General features: G+C 46.9%; 1 protein-coding gene across 3 annotated transcripts in view; it reads left to right on the top strand.

The window, feature by feature from the left end:
• Positions 1 to 17,393, top strand: part of LOC149365123 (Na(+)/citrate cotransporter-like) — a 52,791-nt gene extending 35,398 nt beyond the window's left edge. For all 3 annotated transcript variants that reach the window (XM_089575201.1, XM_089575202.1, XM_089575203.1), the window contains exons 10-14: positions 1,795 to 1,902; positions 3,027 to 3,204; positions 6,478 to 6,639; positions 10,196 to 10,333; positions 14,623 to 17,393. In XM_089575201.1, coding sequence (XP_089431327.1) covers positions 1,795 to 1,902; positions 3,027 to 3,204; positions 6,478 to 6,639; positions 10,196 to 10,333; positions 14,623 to 14,835 — 799 coding nt within the window. In that variant the 3' untranslated portion in view covers positions 14,836 to 17,393. The remainder of the gene's footprint in view (positions 1 to 1,794; positions 1,903 to 3,026; positions 3,205 to 6,477; positions 6,640 to 10,195; positions 10,334 to 14,622) is intronic.
• The last annotated feature ends 4,242 nt before the right edge of the window (positions 17,394 to 21,635 follow it).

The raw sequence follows: 21,635 nt of genomic DNA, 5'->3' as shown, positions 1-21,635 counted from the left end.
ATCCCCAATTCCTGGTAACATTGACGACTTAAGTTACATGGGAGGCCTTTCCTGAATGCATGGAAGACAATCAGCCCTTTCCCTGGAAATGTGAGGTGTCGTCAATGGCTAAAACAAATAAAATCAAATGAACGCACCATTAATTAGCATCATATACATGTGAGGTGCACCTACATACAATAAGCTTGAAGGTTGAAGGTTTATTAAAACGAAACAAAAATGAGTTATAAGTTTCATAAAAAATGTTAGTACAGTAGGAGGTCCCAAAGTAAAACTGTCTGGGGGACCTCCCATCAGGGATACATAAGAAAAGTGCACAAGTTTAGCAGAGAAGCCGGAAATAACGTACACAATCAAGTTAAAACCTATTAGTATAATTTGCGCCAATGAATAAGTTATACAATAGTTAGCGGGCATAATTTAACAAAAAAAGGCATAAAACAGCAAAGCATAAGGGCAAGAGAAAGAACACAAAAGACATCAGATAACATTGGGCAATAAATAAATGCAGTTATAATAAAGCAGAAGCGGACGAAGAAAAAAAAAGATGTTCTAGACGAGTAACAATATGACCGTTTGCTGTCGGAGTGGGGAACAGAAAATGAGATTAAAGCAACCTTATCTATGGCATGAAGCTGAATGTGTTGATAACAGATGTTTTTTTAGTAAAGCGTAGAAAGCGGGCGGCGAGCATGCGGATTTGATTGCTAATAGTAATGAATTCCAGGTTTTTATGGCGGAGAAAAGAGCAGTTTGTTTTCCATAATTTGTGCTCACTTTTGGCAGAAGCATATTGTTTTGCTCAGAGAATCTAGTGCTATTGCTATTAGCAAGGAAAGATGCAGAAAAACATAGAAGTTGATTATTATTATTATTATTGCGAACGCGGTAAATTAGAAGAATTAAGCGAAGATTAAGGGAGGCATTTTAAAGGCAGAATGTTTAAGTCAGAGTAAAGAGGTGAAGCAGAGGCTGTATATGGGCTGAAAGGTAAAATTCGAAGCGCTTGATTTTGAAGATAAGAAATACTTGACAAATGGCATGAATAGGTATTACCCCATGATGATAGGCAATAATTAAGGCGACTGTTAATGAAAGCATAGTACAGGGATGAGAGAATAGGGCGTTGAAAGAAATGTATAGTTTTTATTAACACCCTTATTCCAAACAAATTTTTTTTACTGATAGATTTGGTGTGTAGACGAAATTATCGGTTATCGGTTAGAAAATTTAAAGAGCGAGCTTGGGCTCCAGAATCGGATTCCGACTTTCTCCTTGCTCTTGTTTTTCTCTTATTTATTTATTTATTTCCTCAAAGGTCTCGGTTGAGACATTACATGAGGGAGTGGACGGTATCTGGCAAACAATGTTAAACAATGTTAAGATGAAAGGTTGGCGATGCTCCGCTTGCATTCTAGTGGGTTGATGATAATGGCAACTTCGGTGGGCAGGTCATTGCAGTCTCGTGCAGTACGCTGAAAAAATGACTGCTGAAATGTCACAATATGGGCTTGTAGGGGATACACTGCATTACTGTGGCTGGACCAGGCGATGCGGTGGGCTCTTTTTATGTAGGGGTTATCAAAAGGCAAAGAATGGAAAAATTTATGAAAAAGGTTAAGACGTGCGCTGGCAGCGAGTTCATAACGCAAGGGCACGATGAAGGGCCCTAGTTCATCTTACCGCTGTAACAGAAAGCGCCTATATATGTTTGGTCACGATCATAGTAAAGCTTGCATATAACAAGCATGTTTATTGTGTGTAAGTTCCTTGTTATCGCGTGTTGCATCGCAGCTTTCCGGAAATATGTGTCACATTCCTGATGACATCGATGATCCTGCTGTGGTTCACCATGAAGCCCCAGATGTTCCCCGGATGGGTGGAACTGCTTCCTTACGAAAAGTGAGTGTTGCAATAATTGCGCACCTGGGTATTAAACTGCCGAGAAGAAAATAGTCTACGAAGGGAGCAAAAAGTAAGGAACAACGCGCTGAGAGTAGATGGGACGTTGCAGACGACTATACCAAGTGGACTCTAGATAATCGCTATATCACGAACTTTTGCCGCTTTTTAAGCGAGGCTTGTTTGCACTCCTTTTTATAACTTTCTTTCCTTTTTCATTATGCCTGATGGCAAACAGCTCGAATAAAAAAAAAAGAGTAGAGGGCTTTGTACAAAACAATAGCGACAACGTTGAAGATAGGAGATGAAAATAGCGGTTGCTCATGAAATGCAGAGACCACATTTTACGGCGAATGTCGTCCTTAGTAAGGCATCAGTCTTCTATGACTGACTACTCTAGGGCGACGTCCTCAGTTGTCGCCGACCGTTTGCGATAGCGTTACTGTGTAATCACATTTTTTTTTTCATTCGTAATGATCTTCACTTGGGGGCAAAACTCTTAACCGCTTTTGTAGCCCCACAAATCCTGTCATCCACAATATATTCTCTTCTGTACAGTATCAATCTACTCTTCGGCTCTTAACGGCACATAAAGGATACATTTTCAACAAAACGTTCGCGATACCCTAAGTGGGCCTACTAGTTTTTGCTATGCGGCGACGTGCTTCGCGAACAAAATTATGTTCAAGAGAGGCTTTCAGGAGCAGTCCCCAAAGGAAGTGACATTCAAATTCGGGACAGCATTAGCTAAAGTTTAATACTGAAGTACTGATTTTGTGGCTTTAAGCCTTATATCTAAAGCTAGTCGAGCCGGAAGGACGGTAGGATGTTCACAGCATACCTGCTGAATTACAAATTTCGAATTTTTCAGTTAAATATGCATCACTCAATGGTGAAATGTTGCGAAACGAATGGCAATGGTTGTAGTACCAAGCTATGCTTACAGAACGCCAGACTTCCTTAGAAGACCTGAACCTTGCGGTCCTGCTCTGGCACAATGGTGTGCTCGCCTCTGTGCTGCGATTGCGAGTGCTTTGAACGGTGAAACTGAGGAGTTTTGCGTGCTCTATCCAGAATATGGTGTCTGATGCAGTGAGGCTTCGCTCCCCACTCCTCTCGCGCAGGTACATAAAGTCGTCGGCCCCGGCCATGATAGCCACGTTCCTCCTGTTTGTGATTCCCAAGGACCCTAGAAACCCCAAGGGCCGGGCCATCATCACGTGGCGTGAGGCCAGTGACCGGGCTCAATGGGGGGTCATGATTCTCATCGGTGGTGGCATGTGCCTAGCCGAGGGATGCAAGGTGAGACCTCAGGAATGCATTACATCGTTAATGAACTCGGTCAGCTACACGCACATTAGTAAGTTGGTATGCGCGCCATGGAACACGAAACAAAGAGTGACATTTTTATTTTGAAATTTCTGCACTGATCCGAAGATGGGCTCATTGAACCGGCCATCAGTTAATGTTCTCAAAATACTGGTTGTCACGAAAACTTTCGGAGTTCTTCGCATCGTCTCGAGCCCTGCTGTAGACCCGCAGGATCCATACATATCGCCAAGAAAAAAAAATCTCTGCCTCTCCCGTAACCGAGAGTAGATTAAGCATGAAATGTTTACGGGCATAACACGAAGCGTACGCGGACACGACGAGACGCAGGCCTGACAAGAATGTATATGCAGCGTGTTCGAAACTGTCTAAAGTGCGTAGAGGCGAAAGCGTTTTCCGCACCACTTTGCCTGTATGACACTGGTGACGTCACCACTGGATTACGTCACATATAATTGATGACGAAGTAATGACAAATGACTAATTAGTGACTAATAACTGATTAATGACTACATACTAATTAACTGCTAATTAATGACGCTTAAGCTTCGCCTTTAGGAGTGGAACGCGACAGCATGTTGTAGCGCTGCCAGGTAGTCCACGGATCGCCACCACCCGTTCGGCACGATGCCTTGCCCTTTGAACGGGACGCTTTTTGAGGAAAGGAAATTACGAAGTAATTCTCTGTCATCTCGGTGGACACCCGAACCGCACCGTACAGGAAGGGAGAAACGCCATCACCCGTTCGGCGCGAAGCTAGCGGCGCTTGTATGCCGGTCTTGTAGGAGGGCTTAGAGAGTCTCGTTAAATCTCGTACGGTGCCCGGATGCTCTCGTTTCGGTGCCCGGACGAGTGGAATTCAGCGCCCGGATGTTGTCTCTCGGTTTAGGCGTGACGTCACGACACAGCCGACAACGGGAGCTAAAAGCATTTCATGCGTAAAAAAATGCTTTTCGGTACCCATCTAACTTAATTCAGGTGGTGAAATAGCATCGCGCACAAGATGGAACAAAGATTTTTTTCTCGAATAATAGAGCCGTCGGCCAGTTCGATCGCGTGGCAAGCACGGGTGCTCACCCACAAGTATAGAATGGAAGGTCGGGATGAATAAAGCGAACGGGGCAGTCAGATTTCGCATGCTGTCAAAACAGCCTTCCTATTTCAAAACTGAGGGCTTACATGAAGTCTCCTTCGAGTTTCTGCTCCGTGCCGCTAGTTAAATACATTGACGGTCTGTGGATATCACGAGCAGCAGTGCATGGACTACAAATAAGCTGATCTTCCCGCTTGGTTTGTCGTCGTATCCCTGGCGACATTTTTCGGCATCGTCATCAGACTTATCAGTTCTAATATTCAGGTGAAATCTTACTAGCTGCAAAGGTTTACGCCTGAAAGCTTGTAACTGAGATAATATCAGAAAAAGCGAAGCCTTCTACGCCGTTGTATTGCCCAGGACCTTACGTGCTGTGATGCCGAATTCTTGGTGCAGGGAACACGACCAGCTAACGGCCTTTGTCGTAAACACAGCTAGGCTCTGTACACGACCAGTAGGAGGCGCTAGGGACTACCTCGATGTCGCACCTAATAAACTAGTATCTTGGTTTGGTATCTTTGGTCTTTTTGCATAGCTGGAGAGGTAGCACGAAGAAACGAGGACAAACTCAAAAGTGGTTGGGACGCTTAAGTCCCCTCAAGAGTGAAATGCGTTAGCATCAGATTTCACACCTGTAACAGCTTCTGCTGCAACTTCTGTGTGTGTTTGCGCCAGTTTCTTTTCAATTGTCGGTCCATCAACCACCATATTCGGGCTGTTAGCTGCATTAGCAAGCATCAGCTATGCTGTGACGGTGCCGAAATAAGCATATAACGTATTTTGTTTTTATGAGCTTTCATTTCTATTCTGTATCTAGATTATTGTCTAGGTACTAGGTTTCGCACTACCCAAAGGGCAGTTTGTGATGACGTCACATGACCAGATGACCTCCCTCGACTGGTCTTTTATTTTCCACCTGCCACATGGGCAGGTTGCTCATGATTCTGCGGTGAGGTTGCCACCCGCCATGGGGGGAGGGTTGTGAGTACGCTGCAAGGTCACGTGACCTCTCTTGACCAATAAAAGAGGCTCATGAGGGCAGGTTGTGATGACGTCTTAAGGTCACGTGACCTCCATTGACCAATAAAAGAGGCTCATGAGGGCAGGTTGTGATGACGTCTTAAGGTTACGTGACCTCTCTCGACCAATAAAGGAGGCCCATGAGGGCAGGTTGTGATGACGTCTTAAGGTCACGTGACCTCTCTTGACCAATAAAAGAGGCTCATGAGGGCAGGTTGTGATGAAGTCTTAAGGTCACGTGACCTCTCTTGACCAATCAGTGAACTTCGAGATGCCTGCCATTCGCGAGATTTTGGTGACACGAGAACTCTAATGCCATCGCATTAAAAGTTCTTTTACGTTTGTCCTCATCGGGTTCTACATTTCCAAACATAACGTGTTGCGGCTTTTAAGAATTCACAAGCAATTCATCTGCGCGTTGCTTGACGCTGCATTCGAATACTTTTTTTTGGAATCAAACACGTGAACTAAGGTTATGAGAGACGCCGTAGCTATTAACGCGAGAGCGTTGAAGGCCCCGTTCAGCGGAAAATCCGGTGTCCGCTTTGTCGGCGTCGGCGTTGTGAGCGAAAAATCACGGGCATGGCTTTGGCGGGTGCTCCCTAGAGAGCAACCTGGGAGGCACTTGCATCCTAGGTTACTTGACTTTGTGGCGTCATCACAACCTGCCCACCAGATAGCGAGCAAACTGGCCATCGTGGCAGGTGGCAGTTAAATTAGCGATTCGTCACTCGGCAAAAGAACCCTGGGCCGCACAAGGGCCACCACTAGGAGCACCTGCCATCTCAGAGCAGTGGCGCATCGCTTAACCACTGCTCCAATGAGCCAGGAGGGGCATGAGGACTCCCAGGGATCGATCAATGTAAAGTAGAGAATGACTTTTTGCATACATTGGAATTAGCCGTTTCCGCTATCGAGCCATATCATTAAGCCGGAGCTCAATTCTCCTCTCCAGTGTTTTCGGCTCTTTCCTCAGGCCCCTGCCCAGTGAGGATAGTAGAGCAGCCTTCTTCAGGCCGAGCTCTCTGCCCGTCCTTTCGGCACTTTGCTAACCCTTTACAGAAGGGGCGAGTTCAGGATGGTTTGAATTTACATCATCGAAAGTCCTCTAATTCTCGCTCTTCTCTTCGCAGCAATCAGGTTTGTCGGCGCTACTCGTAGAGCACGTGAAGGTCCTCGGCGTGCTGCCTCACGTGTTCACGGTCCTGGTGCTCTGCTTCGCCGCCTCCATGTTCACCGAGGTCACCAGCAACACGGCCATCAGTTCGATACTCTTGCCCGTCGTCTGTGAAATGGTGAGATAAAGTGAAGGAAATGAGAAGCAATTATTATTTCTTGTTGTACATCTGCTCTGAAACAAAGAGCAGGTTCGTAATGTTTCTACTACCCTCCCCACGTGTAATTATAAAACAGCCACGCGAGCTCAGCACTGCAGTCCTACTCGAGACTTTCCTGGCCTAGTGAAGGCTAATGCATGTCTGCAGCAAACGTTGCTTCCGAGAACCTGTTGCGTTATGCCTCGACAGCGACCATATAGCGATCCTCCTCGTACAGTGCCGCAACTGAGGGACTAACTGCGAATTTACGGTGGCGGAGGTGTCAGGCCAGCTCGACTGGCTACTGCCATTGTTTTTTCTGTAACGACAGTAGCTGGTGCCTCCACTTCCGAAGTGATGGTCACCTATTCACCAGCAGCCCCAACGCGTGGCTGTGTAAAAAAAAAAAAGAATTTCGGAAGGTTTCACTCTTCTAAACCTATATCCGCGGGGTGGTCAGAGCCGCTTGCTGACGACGTTGCAAGGTCCTCTACGTAAAATTCCGAGATTACCCAGCTTCGCTCGGATCCATGGAGAAGCCATTGATAAAGGGATTCATAAAGAGCGGACACTCCCATAGGATCCAGCGGCCTAATTGACTGCAGCGCCCCAAGCGGCTGGGTGAGAAACTTCGGGTTTCGGTTTCAGGCGCGCAGTTGGAACGCTAGCATGCGCTGCGGCCTGCTTCGCCCTCACGGCGCATTATTTCTGTTCAGTATGGCCTCCTATTGTTATCTATTTACTTTCGGTGCAGAAAGATGAAAAATTACATTACGGGCGCTCTTGACCGGCCACCAACGCAGCTGCGCCACGGCCTTCGTCAAAAGGTGCCAATACAGAAATGACAGCAGGTGCTTAGTGAAATTGACATTTATTTTGGTGCATATAAACCGGCACAGTTTCTGGCGCCATTTGGCACATCACTAAGCTCGTTACGCGCTTCTTGAGCGTCCACTGTTACTGCAACACGGCTAACAACAGTGGCTGTCGCTACCAGCGGGCACCGTAAGCTGAAAAGTGTAAACTACGAGCGGGTGTCATTCTGATCAACCTTACAAAGAAACTGTGCGAACAGGCGAAACCCAGGAACGGCGAAATTACGCACAAGGAAAACATGCTTTTACGAACCTCGCACGCGGCATATTGATGTATCACATACAATACTACTAGATATCTCCCAGTGATTGAGAAACATTCCTCCGATCCCCGAAGTTATTCTCTGCGCCCGAAAAGCTGTAAGTCAACTGCGCGTTTTGATCGACAAAAGTTTGGCACCGTGACGGCTACAATATGGGTTCCCAAATCAGTCGCTCACAGAGTGTTGGGGCACTGACAACAAATGCCGGGGTGCAATTTGAATGTCTTCATAGGATCAGACGACAACTTTCCACGCACCAGCTCCAGGTTTTCGTGCTTTTAGGAAGTCCTAGGAGTGTACTTTTTTCCCCGGACGTTTTGAAAAGCGCACTCCCTTGTCACTACGCGAGTGCCATGCGCGTTTCCACTAGAGAGACGACGGAGTCTTCTAGTTTTTGAGCTTTTCATGCGTTACCTTTTTTCCCGGCAGTATTGAAAATTACGCGCCCGTTAACAACGCGACAACCCTCGTTTTCGACATGGTTGCCCATTGTTTTCAATTTGACACCATATTTTACCCGACAGTCAACAAGTATCACTCGAAAGAATTCGCGTATTGTGGGGGGCCATACAAAATTTAGCGTCCCCGTAGAACTCGACGCGGAACCATGTGAAACTAACCGCAAGGCAAAACGCACAAGGCATGGGCGCGCCCTTCGCTAACTGCGTCGACCGGCGCCATATGGCTCTAGCCGGTAGGCGTGCCTTTCACAGCTCCGCCATATTGCGCAAGCCGGCGTGCTCAGCGAAACTGCTTCAAATGCAGCGTAGTTTGACAAAAACTAAACGTTTCTCACCTTGCCACTGTCAGAAAGAGCAAGAGTGGCACGAACCAGGCTAGAACAGCCGGCAGGCCATGAAGCGTGCGCGCCTCTTCGCGAACTGCGTAATTCAAGGCACCGGCCGATGTGGTGAGCGGAAACTGCTTGAAATGCGGAGTAGTTGGGGAAAAAAAAAAAAAAAAAACATATCTCACCTTGCCATCGTCAGAAACCGTACGAGTTCCACGTCGAAGACCAAGACAGACGCAAAAACACGGAGTTTGTGCGCTAACAAACACGCCGCACGCTCACAGGCGCAGCCACGCAGGCGATCGTCTCGGTTTCGTTCTGCCTCGTCTGCTCCACACTGTCGCCGGTCGCCCGCGCACCCGCGCCGCAGGCGCGCGCTAACGCTGGTGACGCCACTAAACAAAGGGGTACCAACTAATCCGTTACATATTTCCTGGGGCCACATTTCGCGGAATGTCCGCTCTTTATAAATTCCTTTCTCTATGGCGAAGCGTGCACTGCCTTCCAAGCCAAGCGCTCGACGAGTCACGCGATCTGACAGCGGGAGAGCGCAAGCGCGGCGGCGGAAAGAGCGCGCGCGCCGGCGACGCGGGTCCGCCGCGGCGAGTGGCTAGCCACGTGGTCGAGCCAGCGCAGCTGAAGGTCATTGAAGGTCAAAGCGACGGAGTCGGCGAATCTCGCGGAACATGGCGTGGAGAAGCTTTCGCTTTAAAAGATCGCAAACGATAATCACGCGCAGCCGGCAGAAGGGGCAGGCCCGTGAGATAGCCGTGGCGCCCGCGTTTGAAGGCGAGCCACGAGCGGGCTTGCGCCAGCATGTTCTGGCAGGCTGTCACACCCTTTCTCATATGGGATGGGAGAGCCAGCGATAAAAGACAATGCTGCTGGAAAAGCTGCACGACATGCCCAAGGCGGGAAAAGAAAGCCTGAACTAACCAAACACCCGACTTCGCGCAGCGCTAGAATTCGATGGAAACTGAAACTAGTATTTCTTTTATTTCAGTGTAATCTGTATAGATGCTGAGGGCCACGAACTAAAAGTCATACAAATGGCTTGAAGTAGCTCACGGGTTCATACACTTGACACGTGCTGACACAGCAAGAGCCCTGTGTTGTATGAATATATGTACACTGCGCATACTCGTGCAGACAAACAGAAAAAAAGGGTGGCAGAGGAGAGATGAAACCAAAACAAAAAGTAAGTTGACGTCAACGACAAGACTCCAGAACGCGTGCCACGGAAACTGAAGAAAGGGGACAGGGAATCGAATTGCAATTGCAATGAAGGTCACCGGAGAATCGATGGTGAACGCACTGAGACGTATCAAACTTCTTGCATTATTAAAATTATTAAAAGGACATGAACAATGCAAACAGTACTAGCATTCATATTTGTGAAAATAAATTGTGAGTTATAAAATCCCTTTTGCTGCACTCTCGAACGAAACACGAAAAGGGACTCGAAGTTCCAGCTCGTTTCATGTACTGCCAAATCTGTGGCGCAAAAAAAAAAAAGTGTTCTGTATGTCGTTCCCTACAATGAAAAGGGTAGATGGTGCACACTTTCAGTTTTCTCGCCTCCATATCTTGTGGCTGCTTTCTCGCAGGCAATCGCTATCGGAGTGCACCCACTGTACCTCGCGATGCCCGTGGCCATCGGCTGTTCCTTTTCATTCATGCTGCCTGCCGCCACTCCGCCGAATGCGATCGTCTACGAGCTGGCGGAGCTAACCATTCCTGAAATGGTGAGTCTTCCAGCGCATCCCCTTTTAGGGATAGCCGTGTGGCCCTTGTTTTGAAGGAGTGAACTGTGCATAGCAGCATTTGCTCTTGGCGCGAAGGCCAAGTGTTTCGCTTAACTCTGCTCATTGGCAAGGGCGTCCGCAGAATTTTTTGCAGGGGGGGGCCCCATTGGTTGTTGGCGCCGGAGGGGGGGGGGGGGGGGGGGGGCATGTTCGTAGCAAAAAGGCACTATTTGCGGTATGAATTTATTTATTTATATATAAATAAAAAATAAGTGAAATACACACATGAAATAAAAATTACAAACAGCAAATTAAAGTGTGGCTAGGAGAGATACATTGCAGTTTATCAACGAAGAAACAATTAAAATTAATAAAAAATCCAAAAATATACTGTCACTTCGTGGAGAAGAGTGCTCAGTATTGCTGCATACGGGTTCTCGACTCACCCGGATTGATGACCAGCACACAGCACAATATGGTCACAAACACGCAACTACAGTCACTCAGTCAGTCTTCCTTGAACAGCAACTGTAGACTCCACGGATTTTTCTGGGCGAATTGCGTGATTACACGGGTGATAAATTCATTTCTGTGCTTCATTACACGCTCTCGGTGCACACTCGTCACACACATTGATTGGAAAAACGGTTGAACGCGCACGTTGAAAACAAAGGATGTCTATACATACAACGAAAACTTATTTACAAGATAAATGCACGCTCGCAGCTTCATACACCTCGCTCCATCTTGCTCGCGCATCCGCACAGTCGAGCAACCGCACGCACACTGCTCGCCGCTCGTAGTTTTCTCGTCCACTGTCTTGGTTGTTCTCAGCTTCGTTGACAAACGGCCACTAAAAACACCGAAGCACAAATACAGAGGCGCGCACACGTGCAAGGGCTTACTTCCGTGCGACTTCCAAGGGGAAGGGACACTCGCCACTCCGGTAGGAAAATTTGTTTTGTGTGTTTTTATGGGCTTCAGAACCCCAAAACGACTCAGGTTATGAGGAACGGAGTAGTACAGAGCTCCAGATAATGTCGACCACCTGGGTCTCTTTACCGGGCACTGACCTCGCACAGTACAGGGGCGCTGTTGTCATTTGAGGCCCAGCCAGAGGTGACAGGCGAGCCAGGCAGGCGCCATCGGGCTGCGTTGACCAAAGGCGCTGGTTTTCGGAGAAGACGCAAGGGACGCTGGTGTGGGGGCGCCTCTGGAGACTGCGTCGCCGTGAACAAAAGATGCTAATCTCCTTTGCCGAAGATTCTGATAGCGGCGCCTCTACCGCACTGCGCTCTCCCGTGGATCGGAGGCACAGGGAGCGGCGGCGGCGCCAACTGATCGCCCGCTTGCCCATGAGCAGCCCGACAAAGCGGGGGTGGACACGGCTGATTTGTCTTTCCCTCCTGAAGAATTCATCGGTGGCCGGCATAACGAAGGCGAAAACAAGATGCACTGTGCACTGTCTGCCTCCGTGTCGCTATCTGTCTAGAGATCAAAGAAACAGGCACCCATTTCAAGACGGCTTGAAACACATGCTCGCCGGTGCCGCTGTATGTCTGCAACAGGTCGGCCTTCAACAGAGCTAACGATGGCGTGGTTTGAAAACGGCATAAAGACGCGTGCCCGGACGCGGCATTTCGCAGATGTAACCCAAAGCGTGGAAGCGGAGCTGCTTTTACCCTTTTGGCTGAGCCCACCACGGCCCCTGGCGTGCGGCCATCACTCACGGTTCGAGGGAGTGATTTTCCAGGGGGGTGCAGCCGCCCCCCCTTGCCCCCCCCTCCGGACGCCCATGCTCATTGGTGTAAGGCTGGAGGTGTGATGACGTGTTATGGAATTTTGATGCAGATTACCAGTGAGCTCGCCCTCGCTAATGCAATTACCAAACGCCTCTTTAGAGTGTGCGTACGTATGCTGGTAGATTTCATTTTTGATGATTCAGGACATAGTAGGGTGGCAAGCCGGGTCAGTCGTTTCACTTTCGAAAAAGCGCTAAAGCGTGTCGTCTCTTTTTTCTATGCTCTTGTTTTCTACTTTTCTTGGAGACAGAAATAAAGATGTGCAGTCTTTGACAAAAATATACAGCCCAAGGGGTTTTACAGCTCCAGGAGAAATTTTAAAGCATTGTGGTAAAACAACAGCACTGCCTAAAAAAAGGCAGTTTTCTTTCGGTGAAAATTATTTGATGGCATGCTATGCTTACGCATTGCCATGCTGCTTTAGCAATGAAATAGGCCTGAATGACCACCGTTTGTGTTTCAACGCGCTGTTGCCAAAAAACTTGTTCGATCAGAGAATCGGTTAAAATTACAGATGTTACATTAATCCGCAAGATGCCCACTTGAATGGAACAGAAGCGTTGACTGGGCCAGCTGGTTTAATACAGTTGAAAACGGCGACGGGGGAACAGGATTCAACAGCGTAAAGAAAGGCCCAGAAAGCAGAATATGCTCGTCACTCAGATAATTCAAAGTGTATGAAGCGTCCATTTTCATGTGGGTCGGCGCTACATCAAGGAATTCAAAACAACCAACCACCAGAGCTTTTCATAGTTTACCACTTTTTATAATTTTAAGGCATGCCCGTGCTCTTGAAATCGAATGAATTGCAGCAAGACTTTTGTTTGAGCTAATCGGAGAATACACGTCGTAAATAGAATAAAATGGCGCAAAAAAATCAAGGACCAGAACACGCAAAACACATGACAAGCGCCATTTAGGTAAAGCGGACAACTGTGCCAGTCGGCTGAAGTGCAAAAGCTGAGCGAAACAGCAGGCGACAGCGACACGGGACGAGCGCTGACTGTCGGCTGACAGTTTTTATGCGAAGCATACTACTTTAGCTACCACTTCAGCCCTTCACCGTGGTTGTGCGCCTCCAAATCACGTGACACGATGATGCCACACCACGTGACACGATGACGTCACGGCAGTGGAGAAACAGGGGCCCGCCTCGCGCCGTCGCTGTGGTTGTGCGCCTCCAAATCACGTGATACATGACGTCACACCACGTGACACGATGACGTCATGACAGTGGAGAAACGGGGGCCCACCTCGCGCCGTCGCTGTGGTTGTGCGCCTCCAAATCACGTGATACATGACGTCACACCACGTGACACGATGACGTCACGACAGTGGAGAAACGGGGGCCCACCTCGCGCCGTCGCTGTGGTTGTGCGCCTCCAAATTACGTGACACGATGATGCTTCGCATTCTCCAGGCTTAACCAAGTTAAGCCTCAGCCCTTTTTAATAGAAACATCGTCGAAAGGTGCTCGGACACTTGCTGCACCAGAACCATCATCATCAAAAACAATCAAGAACAAAGGAAAGTTCACCATTTCTTGAGGTTAGTTCTTATGGCTGAGGATAGGCGAATTGAGCCTCTGTGAGATAAATAAAAGAGACACCGACGCACATGTAGGGGTTATCAGCAATGAAAAACGCTACCATACGCCTCTGCCTCTGTCGGAACATGACCTGAACATTTGTTCACACGAAGGGCTGTTGCGCTCTTTGCAATGAACACAGAACACAGAGGGGCTTCATTCTCTGATATGCCAAGCTCTGGTGGCTTTCCAGCATAGCACATGAAAACCTGCGCAGAAAAAAAAAAGGCAAGCGCGAGTGATCGCTTACAAGCAAACATGAAAGTTATGTTGAAGAATGCTTGTGATAAAAGAATTATCATGGTCACGGAGCCTGTGTGGCCTATGTACATTATAAAAAAAATGGCTGAGGCTTAACTTGGTTAAGCCTGGAGAATGCGAAGCATCATCGTGTCGCGTAATTTGGAGGCGCACAACCACAGCGACGGCGCGAGGTGGGCCCCCGTTTCTCCACTGTCGTGACGTCATCGTGTCACGTGGTGTGACGTCATGTATCACGTGATTTGGAGGCGCACAACCACAGCGACGGCGCGAGGTGGGCCCCCGTTTCTCCACTGTCGTGACGTCATCGTGTCACGTGGTGTGACGTCATGTATCACGTGATTTGGAGGCGCGCAACCACAGCGACGGCGCGAGGTGGGCCCCCGTTTCTCTACTGTCGTGACGTCATCGTGTCGCGTGGTGTGACGTCATGTATCACGTGATTTGGAGGCGCATAACCACGGTGAAGGGCTGAAGTGGTAGCTAAAGTAGTATGCTTCGCATAAAAATATGCCCGTTCTGCACAAATTATAACACTGCGACTCTGTTACAAAGCGCACGCGAACTTACTTATGCGACTAATTTTTCAACTCAGTCAGCTAATGTTTCTCTATTTATGTTTGGTTTCTTTTGCACAGGCAAAGCCCGGATTCGTCATGAACATGGTCTGTGTACTCGTGGAGGTTGCCATGATTCACGCACTGGGATTTCCAATATTCGGCCTGGGCAAGCTGCCAGAGTGGGCAGCACCCGCTGTACACGTGTCGCCTCCTGGTGTTCCGGCGAATGTCACAAACATTCCGATCATTACCACAATGATGGCCACGCACAACAGCACGCAGATAATCTGACGCGCATTTAAGATCCCCGAAGCAACCTTTGTCGCGGTTTTTTTGGCAGGTGTGTAAACCAAGATAAGTGATCTAGGTCCCTTTACAGAAGAATGACAAAGCATTGCCCACTGAAATTGCGATGTTGGTGATGCTCCGATGTTAAAAAAAAAGGAAAGGTAACATTGAACAACCAACTCGCCCGTATTTCCACTCTCGCGGGGGAAAGAGTGGAAAATTGGTATAGCACCTGCCATGCGCGATCGACTTCGCTAGCACCTGCACATGAGCGGAGAAAAGACGGCTCGAAATGGGAACACCTCCTTCCAAAAGCAGTGCAGAAGGTTTAAATAGGAATTGAGCGCGCAGTACGATCTGAGCAGTGCGTGTACGGAGACACGAGAGGGCAGTGATATGATGTGCGCTGCTAGCCTGATTTATCTCAAGAGCAGTAAGCCAGCTCTATGATGGGAGTATGCCAGCGCCATACAGCTTCCTCGCCAATGCAATGCGCATCGCACTTCTATGACGATACGAGTTCTTCTCGAGGAAAATGACAAACTTAATGGCAATGTGGTTTGTCTCCCTGTTTCAAGGTGAAATCTCCGATCGGAAGTGTTCAGAGTCGAGGATGAATATGGATTTTGGGAGTACTAGCGTGGAAGAACACATTTACACCTGTCTGATATCCTGGCATGTCGCGAAAAAATTGGGTCTATTCTTCAGTGCTAGAGGCTGGTTTGGAGCCAAAGTATTTGGAAGCATATTCGAACTCGGAGAACGCGCAGGTGTGATGTTGTCACACCATGCAAAGGAGAAAAAAAAGTGGCTCCCTGAAAGAACACCTATTTGTCTCAAAGTTTTCTTTTTGAAACAGGCAAAAAAAAATAGCCTTAAAAAGATGTAATTAAGTTGGGCTTGAGATGCAGCTCATCATAGCGTGTGGGATTGTTATATTGTTTTCTGACTGACCACTACCGTCTTTGTGAACGCTTCTAATGTTCTGCATCTCCTCCGCGACTCTCAGCGTTGACATCTCTTGAGCTTCTGCGCATGCTCTCTTGAATCAAAAGTTGTGTATATTATGTATATAAGAATGACGCAGGTTTAACATTTCATCTTTGTTGTTCTTGTACAAAGTGTTGTGAGCAAATGAACCACAAAATGAATAATAAAAAAAAGTATTTGCAAGTACTTTGTTTCATGGAGACCTATAAATAATGCCACCTATAGAAGTGGTCACCAAAGTCGGTAGCCGCAGTCTATCCTTGAAAAGTTAAGTGGAACTGTTTTTTAGCCGCAGTCACTTTAAATAACGTCTTCCTTGTGCATCCATTTATACCACCACATATGCGTTTCATTTGTCTAGCAAAATACACGTGTGCGAGTACTGCCTGGCGCAGTACTTTTGGGTGTGAACTGAAGGGCAGTATTGCGCTTTTTCTGAAGTTGGCTGCAAAGCCTCTCTCTTTCTATCTTGCTTGTACATATTTGCATGAAAGTGCCAATACCCTAGTGCCCTGTTGCTAGTAATATTTTTAATAATGCATGTTTTAGTATTCGTGCTGGATCTTTTCCTGAGCGAGACGCGAACGAAGAATGATGATACCTTAATCCAGACACAGGTTTTACGCACTCCATCGTTACTAGTCGCGTAAAAGCAAATACCGAGTGTGAATACAAGCGTAAACCACAATCTTAAAGGATATGGAAGTTGGTCCACTGCCAGATATCCCAAAGAACCCCCAAAATTATGGAAGTGCACCGCGAAAAAATGAATTAAGGTGGATTCGGTGAGATTGATGTGTGGATTAGTAGGGAATACTGGGTGGATTAGTGAGAATTAGTGGCCCTATTGAGGTGTATTAGTAGGTATCAGTAGGCGGATTGACGTGGATTAGTGGGTCCGATAACTACTAGGCCATGTGATAATGCAACGGAAGGTGGTAGAGCATTTCAGTCCTCATACTTCCAAGTTTGGCCGTGCTGATGGCGTCACGACCGTCTCGAAGAATCAAGGAATTTCGTTACGGAGAAACCGGGTGGTTTTTGCAAACCGACAACCTAAATGCTATACATTAATGAGTGCGGTGTGAAAACCTGCAAAAAAAAATATCATGCAGAATTCCATTTTACTGCTTGGCCTAGCGGTGGTGGAAAAAAGTTCTCTCTTAGCGAGAGCGCTACTTATAACGGCTGCCATTTTAGATTTGCACGGATTCGGTGTTAATTCTCTCTTATTCCTACCACAATTTCACTTTCACGTTTTTAACTGTCGGTGTATGACTTAGTGACTGCAACAGCGGTGCTTAGTTAAGTGGCTGTTCACTTGCCGCTCTGGAAGCTGTGTTACTAGTTTATGTATAAAATACGCAGATGTTTTATATACTGGTTCGCCATGCGGGCGGAAGTGTGAAAGCGCGTTTCTCCTTTAAGCGGTTTGTTGAAAATCTTCAAAGAAATTACGACTGAGCAATGCTGTTGTGCCCTTACTGTTCATGAATTCGTAATCACAAAGACATTTATTTACTGAAAATTTGTATATACTTGAAATAAAATCTTTCGATTGGTGGTGAAAATATTTTAATTAAATAGTTTTGGAGGTTGTAGCGGCGGTTGGAGCTCTCAGTCCGGAACCCCATTGGCGTAGGCTGCTGTCCGGGCTCTTTCGATGAGTTGCTTTTGACTCGATTTAAACGTTCTTTTCCTTACGCGTTCATTGCTCGGATTTGCGGCCCACGATGTGCTGAGACAGGTGCCAGCAAATACACAAACAAAGTTTAAAAATTCCCCTTGATCTCCTCGTGAGCACCCGTATAAGCATGGAATCTGGTGTGGGAAATCAGTTTACGCTAAGGAAAGAACCCCGCCGAGCCTAAATTAATCCGGAGCCATCTATTATGACTTTCATCAAAAATTGAAAATAGCTTTTTGAACTGAGAAGGGTTGTTTTGTAGGCCAGTTGGTCATACATATTTCAAGAAATGCTTCGGCGCGGCAGACAAGGACAAAACGTAAAAAAACACCACAGAGCGCCACAAAACGTAGAAAAAACACCACAGAGCCAGTAAGACAGGAAGTTGAAGACAGGAAATTGCGCAGTAACGGTGGGCTCTTGACCGCACCGCAAGGGAAGGACTAAAAGAGGAAGGGAGGGAAGAAAGGAAGAAACAGGTGCCGTAGTGGAAGGCTCCGGAATAATTTCAACCACCTGGGGATCTTTAACGCGCACTGACATCGCACAGCACACGGGAAATGCAACCCATATGCAGCTTTTGGTCGTTAAACCCCACGTATACACATACCAATTAAAGAAAGGTGTAGCCCATCCCAGGATGACCCGCATATGGGTGTGGCCGCATTGTTTTAGTGGGTATCAGCCGACTCCTGCTCCTGTTTTTCGTACTGGGCTGCGTGTATGGTCTCCCTGGCTGCTTTCGGGGCTTGAGGAGGCGCCGGCATCAGCCGCTTTTTAATACAAAAGTATTTCTTGTCTCATGAGTAGCGTGTACAGGACCTATGAGCAGAGCGTGTCATCAGAACGTGTCCGCACGAAAATGACCATATTGCGGTTTAAACCCAGGCCCTCTGTGTGGCAGGCAGGCACGCAACGCGTACACCAAGAAGGGTCTTTTTTTTTTTTGCATTTATGACCTGTCGAAAAGGAAAAAAAAAACAAGAAGAAAACGCCACGAAGCGTCGTTGGTTCAAGTGCGTTAGAGTAGAGGTACAGGAAGTGAACGCGTTGTGGCGTGCACGACGGTAAAGTGTGTTGGGGATGTGTACTAATGTTAGACAACAATGAATCGCAAAAAAGCTTCTGACGTCATCCAAGGGTCACGTGATAAGTGTCACGTGACAGCAATTACGCAAAACAGTTCCCGAAGTCACCCAAAAGTCAAGTGAGAAGTGTCACGCGACAGCTGTGAGTTGCAAAAAAAAAAATTTGCCGACGTTCAAACGCAAACGCTTTCGCATTTCTCAATTGCAGCAATGTAATCTCCCCACGGGACCCTTAAGGGTTAATAAACGATGATAATGATGATGATGATGATCAAACTGCAGTGCTATTAATTTTTGTCAATATATCTGCGGATATATTGATTTTTATAGCTCAATCTTACGATACGAGAAAAGAAATGCTTTAAAACAGCTGTCCTTTGAAAATTGGGCTCGTCCAGGATTTCTGGGTATGTAGCCTGTCGACATAATAAATCTATTCGCGGTGCGTATTCGTTCATAGCGTTCTGAGGTGCAGCGCCATCATCATCATCATCATTAGCCTGACTACGCCCACTGCAGGGCAAATTCAGGTGCCGAGAACTTTTCCACCGAGGAAAATCCCAATACGTATGGGCTCCGGCTTCTTCTTTTACGCCAAATTTTCGGACCATTGTCTGTAATCCGTCCGTAATCAAGCGATAAACAGGAGTGATGCGCGCATACTTTTTTGAAGGTTACATTTTAAAGTGCAGATACAATGAAACACAGACCCGGTCAACAAAAACTCAAAAAGCGTCGCTGTGCAAAAACGACCACATTGCCGGCTCGTCCAAAGCTGATAAAAAATACACCCTCCATTCTTTGTGCATACAAAATAAATACGTACGAGGCTTGACGCAGCATTTCACCAATCGTCAAAATCATCCCGAAGTGAACGGTGGTGCAGCGTAACCTCGGGAGTCCGCGCCCAAAAATCGGCGCCGACGCCAGCCGTTTATGTTGTTGTTAGCCTTTGCAAAGATGGCACATACTCACACTGGGGGATCGGCCAAGGATCGGGAGGCAAATGTTGCTATTAACCTGTACATACTAAAGGCAAAAGAAGAGCACACGGGAGAGCAACACCGAGGGAGTCTACCATAAGGAGGGCAGGGAGTGAAAAGAGATAAGAGTTTGGATGGAAAAGAGAGACAGAAAAAATAGAAGTGATTAATTTAAAATGTAATTAAGCAAATAAAAGAAAATACTGTAAGCTTTAGCAAGGCAGTCGATGAGATTCCAGGAAGAAATTCTGAATTGCGTCACAAACAGACCTGTGGCTTAACCCAAGCGTGGTGGCGCCAAATGATAGCAAGAGTTAATTTATTTGCGAATTTAGCCGGTGGCGGTGACATCTGGACTTCCTTGCTCTCTTTTCTAGCTTAAAAAGCTGTGTTTCGTGTGACAGTGGTCTTCTTGTGATTCGATCCGACCATCCCTTACAGAAATAGTCAGTCTGCTTAATTTATCAGTTTAATTATTGACTGTGCTGAATACAGCCGAATGACAATAAATTCATTTTTTATTGTTTCTTTCTGTTCAGTTTATGTAACAAATGGGCCACCGGTATATACTGAAAATAACTGACCCAGCTCAAGGCTTCCTGCTACCAAAATCTTACCACTAGCATAAACTTTATAAAAAATATGTTTCGGCAAAAAGTAACCAAATGCCCTACATGTCATTTTTTTCTAACCTTTCTGCAACACCACGCATACACAACGAGGTGATACTTGGTGGAAAACACAAGGCATGGACAACTTTTACTGAAACGTGGAAATAACATTTTATTAGCACAAAACATGCGAGCAAACACCCTCTGTCAACGCTCTGGAAAGAGCAAGTAAGAACAAAATCGTGAAGACCGCATTATAACACCGAACAAACATACTACTCTCATACATTCGCCTGCATCTTAATCTCATGCTCGGCCCCGCCGCGGTGGCTCAGTGGTTACGGCGCTCGGCTGCTGACCCGAAAGACGAAGGTTTGATCCCGTCCACGGCGGCCGAATTTTGATGAAGGCGAAATTCTAGAGGCCTGTGCACTGTGCGATGTCAGTGCACGTTAAAGAACCCCAAGTGGTCGAAATTTCCGGAGCCCTCACTATGGCGTCCCTCATAGCCTCAGTCGCTTTGGGACATTAAACCACGATAAACCAAACCAAACCTTAATCTCAAGATCATATCTACATATATCGGGTCGCCGCGGTGGCTCAGTGGTTACGGTGCTCGGCAGCTGACACGAAAGACGCGGATTCGACCCCGGCCGCTGTGGTTGCATTTCAATGGAGCCAAAATTCTAGAGACTCGTGCACTGTGCTATGTCAGTGCCCGTTAAAGAACTCCGGTGGTCGAAATTATCCAGAGCCCTCCACTACGGCGCCCCTCATAGCCTGAATGGCTTTGGGACGTGAAACTCCAAAACCAAACCAAAAGAAACCATACTTATATACCGTCTATGAAGGGTGTACCGCTTTTCTTAGTGATGAGCAATAAATAACTGCAGATTTAAGAAGAGATCTGGGCGCCATTTAGGCAAAGAATGGTTGGCATAGCTCATGAAGTGCAGTTTAATAACAATGTTCGGTTAGTTGAAGTGCGTCCTTACTCCACAAACACCGGAAGAAAAAATATAACGCAGACCATGAAGTCTTCGAGGGATGTGGAGTTTGCTTGTTTGGATATCTTTTTTTCCGCGCTGCAGCAATATTTTATTGCTTGAGGGCAATGTTCCATTAAGAGTGCTTAAAAGTTCTACCTTCGACACTAATGCCCAGCTTTTTATTGGGCGCCTTTGATGAGAATTAAGCTGTAGCAAAGTTATCGTCAAGCGAATTTAATTGAGATTCAATGGAATACATGAAATTGGCTTCCAGTTGAGACAAAATCTATTTTTTTCACTTGACTTGCAGGCAGTTGGTTCCCTGTTTAGTCGCGTCAGCAAACAACGTATCAACACTAACCAGCTCAAGTAGTAAGAGAGTAATTACTCACTGACATCCACCCAAGCGCAGCCATACGGCTACAAAGGAAAGCTAGACAACTTTCTCAGAAACT

Source organism: Amblyomma mixtum, chromosome 2 (genome assembly GCF_055824585.1).
Source record: "Amblyomma mixtum isolate Tamu chromosome 2, ASM5582458v1, whole genome shotgun sequence".
In the NCBI taxonomy this organism is placed as follows: Eukaryota; Metazoa; Arthropoda; class Arachnida; order Ixodida; family Ixodidae; genus Amblyomma; species Amblyomma mixtum.
The sequence above is the reverse complement of the archived record's forward strand: the minus strand, read 5'-3'. Positions and strand labels throughout refer to the sequence as shown.